The sequence below is a fragment of the Schistocerca gregaria genome, chromosome 7, assembly GCF_023897955.1.
Source record: "Schistocerca gregaria isolate iqSchGreg1 chromosome 7, iqSchGreg1.2, whole genome shotgun sequence".
Lineage (NCBI taxonomy): Eukaryota > Metazoa > Arthropoda > Insecta > Orthoptera > Acrididae > Schistocerca > Schistocerca gregaria.
Window position 1 is genome coordinate 495687988 of NC_064926.1, and position 19188 is coordinate 495707175.

At 45.4% G+C, this 19188-nt stretch overlaps 1 protein-coding gene across 1 annotated transcript in view; it reads right to left on the reverse strand.

Annotated features, from left to right (window-relative positions):
* LOC126282446 (uncharacterized) overlaps window positions 1-19188 on the reverse strand; it is a 781073-nt gene that overhangs the window by 21958 nt on the left and 739927 nt on the right. The window contains exons 16-18 of the mRNA XM_049982101.1: window positions 5605-5715; window positions 5196-5331; window positions 1514-1738 (exon numbers count right to left, since the gene is read on the reverse strand). Coding sequence (XP_049838058.1) covers window positions 1514-1738; window positions 5196-5331; window positions 5605-5715 — 472 coding nt within the window. The remainder of the gene's footprint in view (window positions 1-1513; window positions 1739-5195; window positions 5332-5604; window positions 5716-19188) is intronic.

Consider the following 19188-nt stretch of genomic DNA (forward strand, 5'->3'; position numbering starts at 1 on the left):
CCAACAGTAAAGTATAGAGGAGGTGGCGGTACAGTGTGAGAGTGTATTTCGTCGTTAGGATATGTTCCCCGTTTGTTCCTCAGGAAACCCTATATACGGAATGATATGAATACATTTTACAGCATTGTGTCCTGTGTACAGTAGAGGAACAGTTAGGAAATAATGACATTATCAGTATAAAAATACAAACTGTCATAAAAAAGTACCTGTGAGGCAGTGGTTTGTGGACAATAAAATTTCTGCAATGGGCTGACTTGCCCAGAATCCCGACCTAAACCCAACGGAACACCTTTGGGATGAAGTTCAACTTCGACTACGCTCCAGACCCCAACGTCCTACATCACTACTTTCCTGGTTTGGGCTGTTGGAGAAGAATGGGCTGCCATTCCTCCACAGATATTCAGACACCTCACTGAATGTGTCCCCAGCAGAGATCAAGAAGAAGGTTGGACACTTCCAATAGTAATGCCCACCAGTAGACATCCAGATACTTTTGCATTGACTTGCCCAGAATCCTGACTTGAACACAATGAAATATTTTTGGGATGATCTACAACATCGACTACGCCCCAGACCCCAACGTCCTACATCACTACCTTCCTGGGTGGCTGTTGGGGAAGAATGGGCTGCTGTTTCTCCACAGACATCCAGACACCTCACTGAATGTGTTCCCAGCAGAGTTCAAGACGAAGTGCGGACACTTCTGACAATACTGTCCACCAGTAGATGTCTGGATACTTCTCGACTAACTTGCTCAGAGTCCCAACCTGAACCCAATGATCAATCTTCGGGATGAGGTTCAATGTTGTCTTTGCTCCAGACCCCAATGACTTACATCACAACCTCTCTGGTTTCAGCTGTTGGGGAAGAACAGGCTGCCATTCCGCCACAGACATTCAGACACCACATTGAATGTGCCCCAGCAGAGTTCAAGGGGAAGTGTGGACCCTTCCAATAATAATGTCCACCAATAGACACTTGGATACTTTTGGATCAACTTGCCCAGAGTGCCAATCTGAACCCAATGAAGAACCTTTGGGATGAGCTACAGTGTCGAATTCGCTCCAGACTCCTGACCTACATCACTACCTTCCTGGTTTGGACTGTTGGGGAAGAATGGGTTGCCGTTCCTCTACAGACATCAAGAATCCTCACTGAATGTGTCCCCAGCAGAGTTCAAGAAGCAGTGCGGACACTTCCAACAATAATGTCCACCTGTAGACATCCAGATACTTTTGGACTGACTTTCCAGACTCCCGACCTGAATGCAATGATAAATCTTTGGGAGGAGCTACAGCATCGACTACACTCCAGACCCCAATGTCCATCACTACCTTCCTGGTTTGGACTGTTGGGGAAGAATGGGTTGCCATTCCTCTACAGACATCCAGACACCTCACAGAACGTGTCCCCAGCAGAGTTCAAGACGACGTGTGGACACTTCCGATAATAATGTCCACCAGTAGATTTCCAGATACTTTTGACCAGAAAGTGCGCATGTAGGCGTGCTCACCTGCCGGCTGGGTGGGTTCCTCGGTGAGGACGCTGATGACGGAGCTCACGGAGTCCGGGGAGGAGACGCCGCTGGAGTCGCTGTCCATGTCGTCCGTCTCAGGGTTGAAGAGCTCCAGCGAGAGCAGGCGAGGCAGCGGGCGCGCCAGCGGCTCCGGCCTGGCCCCAGTGCCCGCCGTCGACGATCGCCGCACCAGCGGGAACATGGGCCGCGACGAGCCCCCGCCTGCCAGCAGCGTAACACTAAGATCTGCTGCCTCGCTGAACGCTTCGTCGCTCCCAAAGGAAGTTATAAGTGCGGCACTACTGAGATTTTATGTCTAAGCGCCCGGAGCATATATAACGACCAGTAACGAACAAAATGAGCTTAAAAAAAAGTTTGTAGAGCGTCAGCTCGTCAGTCTAAAGGTCCCGTGTTCGAAATTCACTACTGGCGATTTTTTTAAAGGCTTACGCGTGAGACTTATATGGGAGAACATTTTTCTGACACGTAAAACGACGTTTCGGAGTTCGTAGCAATGTTCTTTTGGCAGTCTGCTTTCTGTTCGTTAACTGAAAGTAGCAAACCTATACTCTGTCATAATAATAAGTTATTTATCATTTGCAGTTAACAAAATACACATAGGTTAAATGGTAAATTAAAAAATCATTAATTTCAAACTTATAATTACAAATTAAAACAAAAAAGTCAAACCAAATAATTTGAACAGTAATGAACGTTTAGATATTTTGTCTAGGTATGTTGGAAATACTACGACAGCATATCCTGTACAGCATATTTCCAAAAAAGGCAGTTTAAAAACCAGCTTCATTGCATATCGATCGATGTGACGTGGAAGTTTCTTTAATATATGTTGTAACAAAAGTTTTCTTTTTCAAAATTATTTAATGGTGGCAGGGTATTTAGCAAAGTTTCAAATTATTACAAAAGTTGATTGTACAATTTTCGTGGACGTTAATTACATTTCAACTTTTCTTTAAAACACATTTTTTAATATATCATGCTTTCGAACATATTCCCTCTAACCATAATACGCCAAACTACCTTTCGGCGTGTATTTCACTGGACAGAAACGAAAAAATATATATTTTATTATTTTGATCCCTCTGCATACCCTGCAAGTTTCATAAAGATCGTTTATTTACACATGGGCCGCAAGTCGCCGAAAGGGCGTCAACTAAAAAGACTTGTAATACAGCGGCCGAACCCCGAAGGGGATATCTCGGTTAATAAATGCCATACGATCATTTCATTACACACCTGGGATGTTCCCGTGTAAATAGTTTGTTGCATCTTGCTGCAAGTACTTGCCATACTTCCTAGTTGCTGGAAATTTCTCTCAAACCCGAAGAAGTTTTGTGTGTTCAATGCAAGCACGAAAATATAAGTGTCGGGAACGAATAACAGATGGGCCGAAACGAATGTACCATTGTACTCTCTAAATATACGAGCATATAACTGGCCGCCACAGCCCATTAAGCGCTAAATGAATTTACCAATTACTGTATTTCACCAGACGGGAGAGCAGAATAGCTGTACAGACGTCTTTAAGTTTTAGCTAATTTATTTATAATTGCATAATTTCTAATAAATACTTTAAGCTAAAATGGAAGAGTAATTAAAATATCGTCTATTGGCGACCTAGTTTGCCGCATTTTTAGATCCTGTTCTCGAACACTTGATTGTACAATAGAAAAGACATGCTCAGGAGTAGTATACGACATTGATATAAAGTTTGTTATTTGAGCGTAGTATTTTGACTTTCTCATCCAAATATTTCTCTTCTTCTTGTTAACCTAGTTCTTCGTAAGGAGTTTTCTTCAATCATAATAATAATACAGAACGGTATCAACTGCTCTGTTTTTAAGTTCGCTACTGTAAAGTTTCATTTGCCAAGCATACGACGCGACTCTAGTGAATGGAAATGCCGTGTGGCTAGGGCCTCCCGTCGGGTAGACTGTTTGCCTGGTGCAAGTCTTTCGAGTTGATGCCACTTCGGCTAATTGCGTGCCGGTGGGGATGAAATGATAAGGACAACACAACACCCAGCCCCTGAGTGGAGAAAATCTGCGACCCAGCCGGGAACTGAACCCGGGCCGTTAGGTATGACATTTTGTAGCGCCGACCACTCAGCTACCAGGGGCGAACACGACTCTAGTAAAATCACTTCTGTAGGCGCCTGCAGCTAGTTCCTGGAATTAACTTGCCGAAGCGACTTGCAGAAGTAAACTTGCACAAGTGTTTGTTCTAATGTAAACAGCTCAGTAAGCGCTTGCCGAAGTTACTTGCTAGTGGACACACACCTTTATATTCCTTCTACGAGAAGTGCATCAGGTTTTCTCCCCCTTTTAGCATTCTGCTTTAGAATGAAAGATGATTTTTTTTGTGTACAGAGAGTTTTTCGGGGTGTTTCAGTGCGACGTTTTGGAAAGACTACTGTGTCTAGACATCTTCTGGCAAATTTCAGTAGAAAATGGAGAGAGAGAGAGAGAGAGAGAGAGAGAGAGAGAGAGAGAGAGAGAGAGAGAGAGAGAGAGAGAAGTTTTCCCGAAACGTCGCACTTATGCGGCAAGAAAGCCGTGACGATTATATTTCAGACTATTTTTTACTAACGGAATTTTATGTGGACACGTCGTTTCTGGCGGAAGTAACATCGGACGGTGTAGTGTCACTTTTGCAATATTCACCATTAGCGAGGTGAAACATAAATAAAAATGACTGTATGTGACCCAAAATGAACTGCAAACATCGATTTATCTGCGTAAGGTAATAACACTAACTGTAAAAATATACAATATAGATCGATAGATGCAGAAAAGACATTATTTTTATTGTATGAGATTATAATGTGTAAGTAATTAAAAGAAGTATTATTATCTTTGCAAGAGTATAAAAGACAATGCAATGCTCATTCTTCTGTCTAGTCTGTTTTGTGCTGTTCGTTCTGGTGTTAGCTGGAATAAGGTACGCAAGCTATTGTGCTGCGCTAGCATTTGTTTCTGTAGTAACGTAATTGCAAATATGTGATGGTATAAACTGTGTCCTAGTAAGAATATATTAGTATAAAGTGATCCCCGTGTGTTATTTCAAGAACCTACGCTACATTTATCTTATGAAGAGAATATTTAATGAAAATTATTTAGCATGTTTCCAGGTGCTGCGGAGCGAGTAATAGTGATCTCTGACTGTTAACAATTAGTCTCCATTACGCGGTACATTAAAAAATATTTTTTCACAGCACAATGTCTGATAGCCGGAGCGGAAGAAATTATGTAAAAATATTCAGTGAGATTAATTGAAGGAATGCAGTGAAATAATTTTATTAAAACTGGTCTATTTTCTGTGATAGTAATAATTTCAGATCAGTGAACTGGAGCTGAGTAATACTACGCTATTGCATTTACAGTAATTTGTAGGGACCCTGGCGCTCGATAAAACCAGATATAATACGTAATTGGCAACGAAATTCATTATTTTGCTTCTTATATCTCTTTTGTATTTTTTTGAAAGCTAAACGTGAAAAACTAACTTCACTAAAAATCAGTAACAGATCACGATAAATCAAAGGACAAACAAATTTACTAGGAGAGTGTTTCCTCTAAATAAATAGTTACATTTTTATATCCTCTAAAAATAGTTATGCATTTTTATAAGGGATATAATAACGGGGTCCCCTTGTTACCTGATGATCGCGACGCCAGAGGTGTGATTCGCGTCCGGAGCATCTCCTGCACCTGCCGCAGGCGCTGCTTCTTGAGTTCCGCCTCCGCTTCGGCGTCAGCTTCGGCCTCCGGTGTGACGGCGGGGGCAGCAGGGGTAGCCGGGCTGGTGGAAGGCGCCGGGGCGGCGGGGGGCTCGGGAGCGACGGGGGCGGTGGCCGTCGAGGTGGCGCCTTCCGGGGGCGGCGGAGGCGGAGGTTCGTCCTCCGGAGGCTCCACGGACACAGAAACGGCGACCGGCGGCTGCGGGGGCGGCTGTGGCTGCGGGGGCGGCAGGCGCGGCGACGGCGGCGGCGTCAGCGGCGGCGCGAGGAACGACGGCGCCGGGGGCGGCGTCGACAGCGGCGGCGGAGACGGCTCCGGGCTGGGCGGCGACGCGGAGGCGGTCCGCAGCTTGGGGGAGGCGGGCTGTGGGGACTTGGGCGGCGACAGCTGCTGCTGCTGCTGCTGCAGGCTCAGCGGGGAGGTGCTGTGGCTCGCCTCCTGCGCACACACGCACACATGCGCTCTGTAGGCTATAGGTAGCGTACTGTCTGAGGGCGAGACGGGATAAGGTAATCGAGACTACCCGACAGGACGTTATTGAGAAGTGCCAACTCGTTAAAGGGCGGGTGGATACTGGCAAAGGGAATGGGAGTTCAACGATAAGGGCCGTAGGGTTTATCAGTTCTTCCCGGACACCAGGCAACGTCCGAGACTTACAACGGGAGGCCACGACGTTTGGAAGGCTGATTTACTGTAAACTTCGTACACTCGTAGTACTCCATGAAGACAACAAAATGTGTAAGCAGTAGCGCATACTTCACAAGCGTTATTGATAAAATCTCAAGATAATTTCGTTTGTAGAATATATATATCTGTGCGTGGCCATTTCAACCATGAAGCGGCTGCGGCCGAATGGTGCCGGCACGGTAGCTCAGCGTGTTCCGCCGGCACGGTAACTCAGCGTGTTCCGTCAGAGGCTTACCTCCCCTCTGTAATAAAAAAAGAAACTGGGTTAATAGATCAACGACGACCTGAAACGGATGTCTGGCGACATCCGCCACGAGCAGATACAACGAACGAAACCGAACAAAATGAGATAGACTCTGTACTCGATTTTTGGACATACCTCAATGACCGTCATTATGTCGTTGTTCGTCACCCAAAATACAGACAATTTTTCTCGAACTTCCTTGGGAGTGGTTTTCACGACCCGCCTAGCAGTTGGAATGTGTTAAGCCAAGAGAGAAGAAGGTTTCCTGTTTGAACAAATGAACAATCCTGAACAATTGAACGGAACACATCGATTTCGGGAAGACGTGATTCTCAAGGCCTCTGATCAATTACGTAACAAAAATAAACAAAATAAATAAATAAAAATAAAATTCAGAAAAAGGAAGATTTTGTATTGTTTGTAAGGATAGCTCTAACCTTGAATTATCGTATTTCCCCTGGTATATAGGCAGCTCTCTGGGGTAGCCTTAGTCAGGAGCCAACGCCTGAAGTGGACCAGATTTTTTTGTTATAGGATGAAAAGTGGCGGTGGCACTTAGTTTTTTTTTTACCTAAGGGGCTCTAAAATAAGAGATGTAAAAGTGGCCAAGGTAACTAACAGCAAACGTAAAAAAAATAAAAAGATAAAAAATAAAAACGCGAGTTCGGTAAGAGCGTTAGTTACCCTTTATAATAAAAAAAAACTGAGCTAACGGATGAACGACCGAACGTAACGGGTGTCATCGTACGTCCGCACTGAACAAATTCAGCGAACAATACAGAACAAAATGTTTTTAAAAGTTTTTGCCGTTCAAGCCATCGCTGAATCGAATTCCGTTCGTCAGTTTTTTTTTATTTTCAACACAGTCATTTTCTTTACTATTTGTATTACAAATTGATATAATGGGAAAAATACGTGTAATCGGATGAACTTTTGTTAACTTTACAACGTTATTTGGCAGTCTACTAATTCTTATTATCACAAATAATGTAATATTCATAACTATCAACTAGTAAACGACCAAACGCATAAAGTGATACTGAAAATGTATGCTTGTCCGTGTCTTCAAAACTGTTCGTATTTAAATCGAAACAGAACGAGAAATTGCTTCTCGGAAGACGCTATTAAAATACACTCGATACTGCATAATCAATTATCAGCGCCGATTTTTAAGGAAATACTGCATTATGCATGGTTTACTTCTAAACTGTCGTCTGAAAGAGAAGTTTTTTGTAAATGTTAACCAAGTTTTGTTTTTCCACGGAAATCGTCAAAAGACCTTGCGTATGCGGAAACATAGCATTTATTCAATGCAGCTGGTGCCGTTTAACTTTATGTTTTCCATGTTTTTACGAAAAATACCAGCCTGCAACTTTTACTCGTAATGTCGAAAGTGACGATTAATTGTACGTCTTTCGAAAGCCGTCTGTGCCGGTCAAAACTTGGAGGTAACAAGTCGTTTCGGGCTCCATCCAGGTATAAGGGATTTCTCAAATCGCGTACAAGCATACATTTTCAGTATCACTTTATGCGTTTGGTCGTTTACTAGTCGATAGTTATGAATATTACATTATTTGTGATAATAAAAATTAGTAGACTGCCAAATAACATTGTAAATTTAATAAAAGTTCATCCGATTACACGTATTTTCGCGCCCGCATCTCGTGGTCGTGCGGTAGCGTTCTCGCTTCCCGCGCCCGGGTTCCCGGTTTCGATTCCCGGCGGGGTCAGGGATTTTCTCTGCCTCGTAATGGCTGGGTGTTGTTTGTTGTCCTTAGGTTAGTTAGATTTAAGTAGTTCTAAGTTCAGTCTGCTTTCCGCAGCGCTGCGGCGAGGACGTCTTGTTTACGTCCCGTCCGCGCGGTCGCGAGTGCTCGTAGTTGTTTACTACTGCGTTGTCGCTAGTTTAAAGTCCATCACTACCGACGCAACACGGCAAATTCATACAGACAAACCACCATCAAGATCAGTTTTCAACCCGATCATGCACGACCGCGAGCTTTTGAAGTGGAACGTTTCCTTTGTGACGACGTTAAAATTTACCCGCGAGACATAATTGGTATCCATCTCTCTTATCACGAGCAGTGTTGTCTACGTCAAGCTAGTAAGTGACGAGGTGTGCAACAGAATCGTGAGCGCACATGCCAACGGTCTTAAATTCAAACATTCTGATGGCCATATTGGGGCGGTCTCTATCGAGCACGCGGGGCTTGGCCTACGTACGATACGCGTCTTCGAGCTCCCTTTTGAAGTACCATCGGACGTAGTCACCGCGGCTTTCCAGCCCTACGGCAGAGTGATCAGCCATATGGCCGAAAAATGGACCACCTTTACAACGTACCCAGTTCTTAACGGGGTACGACAGATTAAAATTGAATTGACCAAACATGATCCGTCATATCTTGTCATCGGCGGATGTAGGGCGATCATTATGTATGACGGTCAGCCACGCACTTGCTCTGGTTGTGGCCAAGTAGGGCACGTCCGTTCGGATTGTCTCCGACGACGGCTTACTCAAATTCCGACAGGTGAATCTATGACTCCTTCTACGGTGACGACCCTTCCTCTCAATTACGCTGAAGTTACACGGGCAGCAACCTTTACCGATACTGACGACATTAGTCCGATAGCCGCCCCCGATGGCGAGAACATAATGGCTTCTGCAGTACAGGATCCGGCCTTTACAACGGCACCCCCACCTGAAGATAATCACCGACCGATCTTGCAAGAAGGCGTGGATGCCAGGATGGACATTGACCCACGGGTTGTGCCGACAGCGGCTTTTCTTCCAGACACCGGAGCAGCTGAAGAAATCCACCCACATTCAGATACTGAAGCACACGTCCGTAAACAGCGTTCCCTGCGAAAACACAAGAGACGGCGGCGTGCTCCATCGGACGAGTGTTTGCAGCGATCGTCTGACATGGACTGTGGAAATTCCGACGACGGTACCGGCGGTACAGAGGCCGCTGTAACTTCAAACTCAACAGATCGCCGTGGTGACGGCTTCAGCCCCCCCCAACCCCACAGAACAGCAGCATCACAAGCAGACACCCGCTGCCGATTCCCAGCCAGAAGAGCCGATGGAGTCAGCGCCGAGTGCCACAGCAGCCACTAACAGCCACCAACAGCCGATGGTACTTCATGGCGACTGGGTGGACGACTGTGAGGCACACTCCTTGCCCATCGTGTCGGACGACATGGGGGGAAATTTACCCCACCAGTGCTGACCCTTTCCCGCCATCAGTTAGAGTGACGAGACAGCCTTACAGGGGTACTGATGGGCAACACGGGTGCTGTGGATAGACCTCAAACTTATCGCATTGCAACAATAAACATCAACAGTATACGGACGCGCGCTAAGTTATCCTTGCTTCAGGATATGTTGAACTCTGCTTCCATCGACATAGCCCTCCTCCAGGAAGTGTACGTCGACGACTTCCCAGGCATGTACGGTTACGATGCTTGCGTCTCTCCAGCTTCCCCAACAGGCAGCGGTGTCGCTGTACTTCTTCGGGAAGGGATAGTGGCGGACGATATCCTGTTTCTGCCTGGGGCAAGAGGAATGGCACTCACAGTACTGGGTGTCCTCCTTATCAATATCTACGCACCTTCCGGGACGGACAAACGTCGCGAACGTTCACGATTCTTTGCGGAAGACGTCGCCCCGCTCTTCCAAGGCCCCCACGGACTATTCAATATTTATTAGCCTCCCGATGGACGGACATCTGTCACGAACTACTATCCCCGGACATGCTGCTCCCTGCGGCCCTTGTGGAAGGGATGATTATTCCTATTCACAAACCGTCCGGTGGCTCACGACTGCAGGACTACCGCCCGTTGACGCTATTGAACTGCGACTTCAAGATATTTTCTCGACTGTTGGCGGCGCGGATACGCCAGACCCTAGGAAATTTTATCTCACCCGATCAGACGTCATTAGGAGGCGACAATAATATTCAAACGGCACTCAGCGAATATCGAGACTTGACCTCACTGGCGAGGGCATGTCGTCTGAAGGGTGCACTGGTGGCCATCGATTTTAGTCAAGCTTTCGACCGAGTGGACCACAACTATTTGGAAGCGGTCCTCCAACATCTGCGGTACCCACAGCCATTCGTCACTGTCGTCATGCGACTACTCCGTGGCGCGACGTCCAAGGTAATCGTCAACGGCCGACCTTCGCAGCCCCTCACCATTTCTCGATCGATACGCCAAGGCTGCCCTCTGTCCACTTTACTTTACGCTGTGGCCATGGAACCTCTCCTCTGCGGCCTGCGCCAACGACTAACGGGTATGACGTTACGAGGCCACACTTTCCGATGTAAAGCGTACGCTGACGACCTGGTGATTTTCATCCGCAACGGTGACGACACCGCTAGCGCACTAACTTGGATAGCGAAATATGGCATGACCACTGGTAGTCGTATCAACGTTGCAAAATCGGTGGCGATGAACATCGGGGTCGGATTGTCTGAGAACAGTGTCACCCCCTTACAGCTCAGTGATAGTTTGAAATGTCTCGGCATTGATTTTACAGACGATATACGACGGACCGCTGCTCACATCTTTCGACGGCTTTTACGAAATGTTCGGACTGGAATTGCCAACAACCGCCTACGAGCCCTGGATATCATCCAACGGACCCAGTATGTCAACACACATTTAGCGTCACGCATTCCGCACTACGCCCAGATATTACCTATACCGGTGATGTTAGCTCGCCGTATACTTGCGGCTTTTGGGTCCTTCGTGAGTTCTGGAATGCTTTTCAAGATCAAATACGAGACTCCCACCCTTCCCCCGGATCGGGGAGGGCTTGGCCTTTATCACGTTTATGACAGAGCGGTCGTCCTATTTGTGAGCACATTAGTCAAACTGTGGCACCGCCGTCCGGACAGTCTGACCAGTTTGTTAATAGAAGAACTAGCACCGCCCTCCCTGTTGCCGCCTGTGCCGATACACCACGTCCCCTCTTCGCTCTTCTACATCGGTGTCTTTTATCTCGAACTCAGTTACGTTCGACTTGCCTTACCAGCGACTCAACTGGCGACGGCAAAGACTGTTTATAGGGTCCTGCAACGTGGACGACCCGATAACTTCGTGGAGAGGAAGCACCCGAACGTCAACTGGCGAGTAGTGTGGAGGACAATTCACCACGTAACACTAGACACTGACGTCATGGCGATGTGGTATATCACTGTCAACGGTAAGCAGGTGACCAGATCAAGGCTACATGCGATCCACGTGGTAGACTCACCCATGTGCACGAGCTGTGGCGTTCAAAACAACGATGAACACCGTCTTAGCTGTGGCGAGTCTACAGCAGTGTGGCACTTAGTGAGGCAAATGTCAGCATACTTCCTTCGGGTAACGCCGCATCATATCGACCCCAAGACTATCTTATACCCGGATGAAACGTATTACCCACGCACTAAAACTAATGGAATGACGTGGCTTCGTGGACATGCAGTGCATTATTTGTTTCAAGACGGCACTAAGGACACTTTAGACTTTTGGAACTATTTGCAGGAACGACATTGCAAGATCCTCCGTAACCCAAAGTATCGACAATATTTTTCCAATTTTTTGTGGAGTGCGTTCCACGACCCTCCACGTAGCTGGAACATCACGGGTAAGAGAAGCTAAAATTACAATACGATAATTAAACACTACACGGTACAACGTGGGATCTACTTTCATCATTACGAGAAGTCATACCCGGATGATACAGCAGATGGAGAGTTTCGTTGTGAACCCTCACACTCTATAGCAGTATTTGTCCCATTTCCTCTTTTTATCCCCGGTGCGAAAAGGTCTTCGCAGTTTTAGTTTTCCCATCCGGTGCAAGATGTAGTACTGGTTAATGGTGGAATGGATTCCACCCTTCAGTTTTGTTTCATGGTTTCCTTCGCCCCGCACTTTGCTCTCTTTCTTTATGCGCTTTTCTACAACTATTAGTATGGTTTTAGATTCGTGCGTCCCCAACTCGACGCAACGAGTGCACTTACTACTTTTCTGTTCCTTACTGTTAAAAAAAAAGAAATAAAAATAGATAATTAAAAAAATTAAAAATAAATAAATGAATAAATAAAAAAATCACATTAATACACCAACTGTATCCTTTAAAAAAATAAAAAAATAAAGAAAAGGGGTAGCGTAAAAAAAAAGTAGTTCTAAGTTCTAGGGGACTGATGACCACAGATGTTAAGTCCCATAGTGCTCAGAGCCATTTGAACGTATTTTCGCCATTATATCAATTGTAATATAAATAATAAAGAAAATGACTGTATTGAATATAAAAAATAAAAAAACTGACCAACGGAACTTGACCCAGCGATCCACCGGCATGAACGACAAACACTAAAAAAAAAACGCTGTTCTATATTGTTCGTTGAATTTGTTCAGGTCGGACGTCCGATGCCACCGGTGGAGTTTGTTCGTTCATTTTTTTTATTACAAAGGATAGCTAACGCTCTGACCAAAGACGCTGAGCTACCGTGCCAGCACCACTTAGCCGCAGCCGCTTTATTGTTAAAATGGCCACGCACAGATATATATTTGATGACCGAAATTGCGATTTTCTCAGTAACGCTTGAGAAGTACGCGCTACTGCTTACTCATTTTGTTGTCCTCATGGGGTACAAAGAGTGTACGAAGTTTGCAGTAAATCCGCGTTCCAAACGTCGTGGTCTCCCATTGATAGCCATATCAATCCCAGGCGGCGTGTAGTTCACTTCCTGACACGCCACGGCCCTTACACTGCGCGGTCACACCGCCTAGACCGCAGCCATAGTGCTGAGGAAATGGATCCCCATGTTTTCACTGTTATCGATACAGAGCAGCACACCAGATACCAACGCAGTTCGTGACACATTACGGGCAGTAAGAGACGAAGACGAGTGGGAAGTAATGATTATGTCTCAATGACATTATGTGACAAACACAGACACGGCCGTATAACAGAACGCTGCAACACATACGAAGCACGTAAGACAGCAGGCCTAATTCGTGCACCAACACGGACAGCAACATAGAAATACACATTCATTCAAACACGTTCACCATAACGTACAACATCTAGAATAATTAAACTGTATCAGAATAAACAGTGTAATGCAATCAACTCCGTAAACCTGTTCTAGCTTAAGTACAAACAGCAAGCATGTCCATATATCGCTGTTGGGATGTAACATCTGTAACTGAACACTTGGTATATAAGCTACATAGCAGGTAAAATTCAAGACACATAATATAGGATCTGAAGGTTAGTTAACAACCCCAAGAAATAGCATAAATTACTCTGACGCACCCCTGCGCTTTCCACAATAAACATAATAGCTATAAAATTTAGGAATATTAATCCGTAAATTAAACTGTAGCGAATCGGGACTGCATGGCTCGAAGTAGTTCTGAGACTTTCAGATCAGGCTGGCTCAGACAGGGTAACATTTCTCTCTCTCTCTCTTTCTATCCAAGTATTTCCTATCATCTATCATCATATCTTCTTAAAATATGAGTATTATAATCCTCCAGGCTGTGGCTAATCCATGTCTCCGCAATATCCTTTCTTTCAGGAGTGCTAGTTCTGCAAGGTTCGCACGAGGGCTTCTGTAAAGATTTGAAGGTAGGAGACGAGATACTGGTAGAAGTGAAGCTGTGAGGACCAGACCTGAGTCGTGCTTGGGTAGCTCAGATGTCTAACACTGCCTCTTGCAAAAGGTGGCCTCGGACTCGTCAACGTGCGGGCACGATCTTCTGCACTGTTCCTCCACACTCTGTTGCGGCACTGGCAGGGGCCGGTCCCGTCCTTAACACGCGGTCTCTTAGATATCCTCCGACCAGCTTCTCTCGATCCACCGATCAATGTGGCACCTATTTCTCCATTATTGTACCACGTCGCCAATTGTTTCATAGAACTCAGCTACGTTAGGGCCGATCTTCCAGTCACCCGTCCTCCCCGTACAAAAGATTATTATCGTTTGTTTATGCTATCCAACCGTTGCAACCCCATGGTGCTACAGCATCCTCACATTAACTAGCGAACGGTTTGGGGGTGTGTGCATGCACCCTTTTTACCGACGTCTGTGTCTGCACTCTGGTACGTTTTAGTCTATGGCAAATTCCCGACTAATAGTGGACTTTATCGCATAGGACTGGCTACCTCCCCACTCTGCCCTGACTGTCAGCTCGAAGACACCGACGAGCACCGTCTTACGTGCCCCCTGAAACAAAACGTATGGCTCCTCATCCAACGAATCGTGGGCTTTTACCTCCGTGCCCCGCCATGACGGTAACCCCGGATTTCCTGTTGTTGCCCCAGACATTTCACTATCCTCTTGCTAAGCACCATACCCTAATCTGGTTTCTAGGACAGGCTTTAGAATACCTCTTTCAAAGTGGTCCGCATACAGTCCTCGACTTCTGGTACAAAGTTGTGACCGCGCATAGCACCCTCACCCGAAAACCATATTACCGACAAACTTTTGCCGGTTATCTCCGCAGCGTCTTCCTTGACCCACCTCAAAGTTGGGGTGTGCCATGTCTACCTGTCACATGATGCAACACCCTTATCCACGTTCTCATGCATCGAAAAAAAAAAAAGGTAGAGCACTTGGCCCGTGAAAGGCAAAAGTCCTGGGTCCTGAGTTCGAGTCTCGGTCCGGCACGCAGTTTTAATCTGCCAGGAAGTTTCATATCAGAGCACACTCCGCTGCAAAGTGAAAATCTCATTCTGGTGAATACTTTTTGTTTTTTTCTTTCAGTTGCTAATGTATTTTTAATTTATTATTACTTCCATTGCAACTGCTGAAAACAATAATTACTGTTTGTAATATGGAATATTTAATCTACATGAAAAGCTGTGACATGAACGAACTGTTGTCGAATGTAAGACAACAGGTCTCTAAATAAACAAAATCATTTCAACTCAAAGCTCTGTAGGCTGGTGGGCCACCGCTAAGGCAAGCAGCGCTGCTGCTGCGCCAAGAGAGACACCACGACTCGACATTCTTCGATGCTATCCCAGCCGTAATCGTCTCCAGGGTGTGGAATTACATTTATCGGGCATCGGTCTTTTGATCTATTGATGCAGCGTGGTATCGGTTAACTAATTCCATAAGTTTCACGACGTGCGGTTCAGTATGATTACTTATACATTGCCAGACAAAAAAACTTGAAGCACCCCGAAGACACACTCGCGTCTGAGTTTAACATGTACACACCATTCATGAGTACGTAAATGAGTGACAATTGGTTGATTTGGGGTGGAGGGGGGGGGGGGGGGGAGACCAAGCTGCGATATCATCGGTCCCATAGGAGTAGGGACGAAGTGGGGCCGGTCGGTGTGGCCGAGCGGTTCTAGGCGATACAATCTGGAACCGCGCGACCGCTACGGTCGCAGGTTCAATCCTGCCTCGCGCATGGATGTGTGTGATGTTCGTAGTTAGATTTAAGTAGTTCTAAGTTCTAGGGGACTGATCACCTCAGCAGTTAAGTCCCATAGTACACAGAGCCATTTTTTTTAAGAATAGGGAAGGAAGTCGGCCGCGCCATTTGAAAGGTACCATCCCGGCATTTGCCTGAAGCGATTTAGGGAAATAACGGAAAACCTAAATCAGGATTGCCGGACGCGGGTTTGAACCGTCGTCCTCCCGAATGTGAGTCCAGTGTGCCAACCACTGCGCCACCTCGCTCCGTAACAAGTCTGTGTGTCAAGTAGAATGGCCATTATATTGGTTTAGAGCTGTTCATGCCTGATAGGGTATATAAGACGCGTGAACAGCGTCAGATGTTGAGTGATCACTCTGAAGGACACTGCCGCATACTCGTGTGAGACAGCGTTATCAGCATCTGATAGAAATGGAAAATGACTTCATTGTAGTTCCCCACTTAGCCGGTTGTCGAATAGTGCAGATTTTTGAGACATTCGCATGTGACGTGGCCCCGCATTGCACTGCATGGGAACCTGAGGGCAGGGGTACTCGTCGTCAAAGTTACTGTCGAGCAGGACTGGCTGCGATAAGGGAGGCTCGCCTTATTGGGCACTGAGTACATTGTAACCCCTTTACATCTGCGCCTGCTATCTGGACTAGGGAGTTACCGTCCATGTATAGGTTGCCATTATCACCGCAACACAAATGATTGCGTTTTGTGGGATGCCACGACCGGGAACCGTGCACTGCTGATGAATGGTATCGCGTTGTATTCAGCGGCGAATCGCAGTTCTCCGCCATCCTAGGTGCTCATTGTAGGTGATTATACGACGGCCTAAGGACAGCGCCCATTTTTTCAATGTTTTAGAGAGCTACAGCGCTGTTCCTCCTGGAGTTATGGTGTGTGAAGCCGTCTGGTATGTCTTCAGATCACGCATGGTGTGAACTGTGACTTCCCAACGGTACGTCATGGACATGCTCACCCTGCGTCCTCGTGTGTTACCTCTCACATGACCGTGTCATGGGCCATTTTTCAACAGAACATTGCTCGTGCCCTCACGACACGTGTCCTGTGAACCGTCTGCAGGATGTTGAGGTACTCTCATGGCCAAAAAGGTTCACAGATCTCTTTCAGACAGCACATGTTTGGGACCAGCTGCGTCCCAATGCCAGCATTGTGTTAACATCTGAGGGATCATCAGTCCCCTAGGCTTACACCTACTTAAATCTAACCTAAGGACGTCACACACATCCATGCCTGAGGCAGGATTCGAACCTGCGACCGTAGCAGCAGCGCGGTTCCGGATTGAAGCGCGTAGAACCGCTAGGTCCCAGCGGCCGGCTCGATTTTGTAATCACTAGAATAATATAATACACCCTCTCAACTTGTGAAGATACATTTTGCTTCCTCCTCCCATTCTGGTTCCTTCCGTTTTTTTTTTTTTTTTTTTTTTTTTTTTTGTCAGGCAGTGTGTGTCTGAGAAACTAATTTCCTGAAAGCAATGAATATATGTGTTGTTGAGTCACATACAAGTAATCGAGGAAACAATTCTATCTGTACCACCCCCTCCCCCCTAAAAAAAAAACCATTTTTTCCAAGAGCAAAATACGTAAATATGATAAGCAAATGTTGTTTAGTTACCTGTGCGACATTAACCATCGTGAATGCCTTTCTTGTAACTTTCTTAGATACTAAGATATGAACAGCAGTACCTCTTTTTTAAAAATAGAGCCCTGCGTTTTTTATTTAGTAAACCACTACCTCTCCTCAAGACCTGTTCGAAACCGGATGGATTTCACAGTAAACGGACATAACTGCAATTACTGTCGTCCTAATTTATATTCTCCATAGATTAGGAGCATTTATATTTTCTCTTCGGAGTTTTACATTGTACTCACTCAAACCTTTAACTGAAGAGGGTGTGCATTTTCCTTGTGTTTCAATTTTTTCACTATCAACTCCAGTAGGTGGACGAGCTACATCATCCCGTTATCTTCACTACGTGTTACTACTTTAGAGTGAGTCAGTAGCCGAATTATCAGTTTAATAAGCCATGGTTGCAAATTATTGAGATGCCTCATTTACAGAAGAATGGGAAGACTATTAGAAACCTAGATTGGAGAATATTAGTTTCGGTTTCGAAGAAATGTTGGAATACTGACCCTACTACTTGTCTTAGAAGATTGACTAAAGCAAGACCAACCTACATTTATAGTTTTCGTGGAGGTAGAGAATCTTCTTGACAAGGTTTACTGGAATATACTTTTTGCAATTTTGAAGGTAGCAGAGGTAAAATATACAATTTGTACCGAAGCCAGACAGGATATGAAAGTGATTCCTTGATGCCTCAGAACATGTCCTACCAACCGATCCCTTCTTCTAGACAAGTTGTGCCACAAACTCCTCTTCTCCCCAATTCTATTCAATACCTCCTCATTAGTTATGTGATCTACCCATCTAGTCTTAAGCATTCTTCTGTAGCACTACATTTGGAAAGCTTCTATTCTCTTCTTGTCTAAATTATTTATCGTCCATGTTTCACTTCCATACTTGGCTACACTCCACTACACTCCATACAAATACTTTCAGAAACGACTTCCTGACACTTAAATCTATACTCGATGATAACAAATTTCTCTTCTTCAGAAACGCTTTCCTTGCCATTGCCAGTCTACATTTTATATCCTCTCTACTTCGACCATCATCAGTTATTTTGCTCCCCAAATAGCAAAACTCCTTTACTACTTTAAGTGTCTCATTTCCTAATCTAATTCCCTCAGCATCACCCGACTTAATTCGACTACATTCCATTATCCTCGTTTTGCTTTTGTTGATGTCCATCTTATACCCTCCTTTCAAGACACTGTCCATTCCGTTCAACTGCTCTTCCAAGTCCTTTGCTGTATCTGACAGAATTACGATGTCATCGGCGAACCACAAAGTTTTTATTTCTTCTCCATGGACTTTAATACCTACTCTGAACTTTTCTTTCGTTTCCTTTACTGCTTGCTCAATATACAGATTGAATAGCATCGGGGAGAGGCTACGATCCTGTCTCACTCCCCTCCCAACCACTGCTTCCCTTTCATGTCCCTCGACTCTTATAACTGCCATCTGCTTTCTGTACAGATGATAAACAGTTTAGACAAAAAGGGAATAGAAGCTTTTGAAATGCGAAGCTACAGAAGATTGATAAAGTTTAGGTTGGTAGGTCACGTAACTAATGAAGAGGTATTAAGCAGAATGGGGAGAAAAAATTATTGCATAACTTGACTAAAAGAAGGGATCGGTTGATGGGACACATTTTGAGACATGAAGAAATAAACAGCTTAGTACTGGAGTGAAGTGGGGAGAGGGTATAAAATTGCAGAGGGAGACAAAAGACGAGTACAGTAAGCAGCTTCAAATAGGTGTGGGCTGCAGTAGTCATTCGGAGATGAAGAGTCTTGCGCGGGGTACAGTAGCACTGAGAGCTCATCAAACCAGTTTCGGACTGAAGACCGCAGCAACAGCATACATGAGTGGGACACTGAGATACGTTTTTG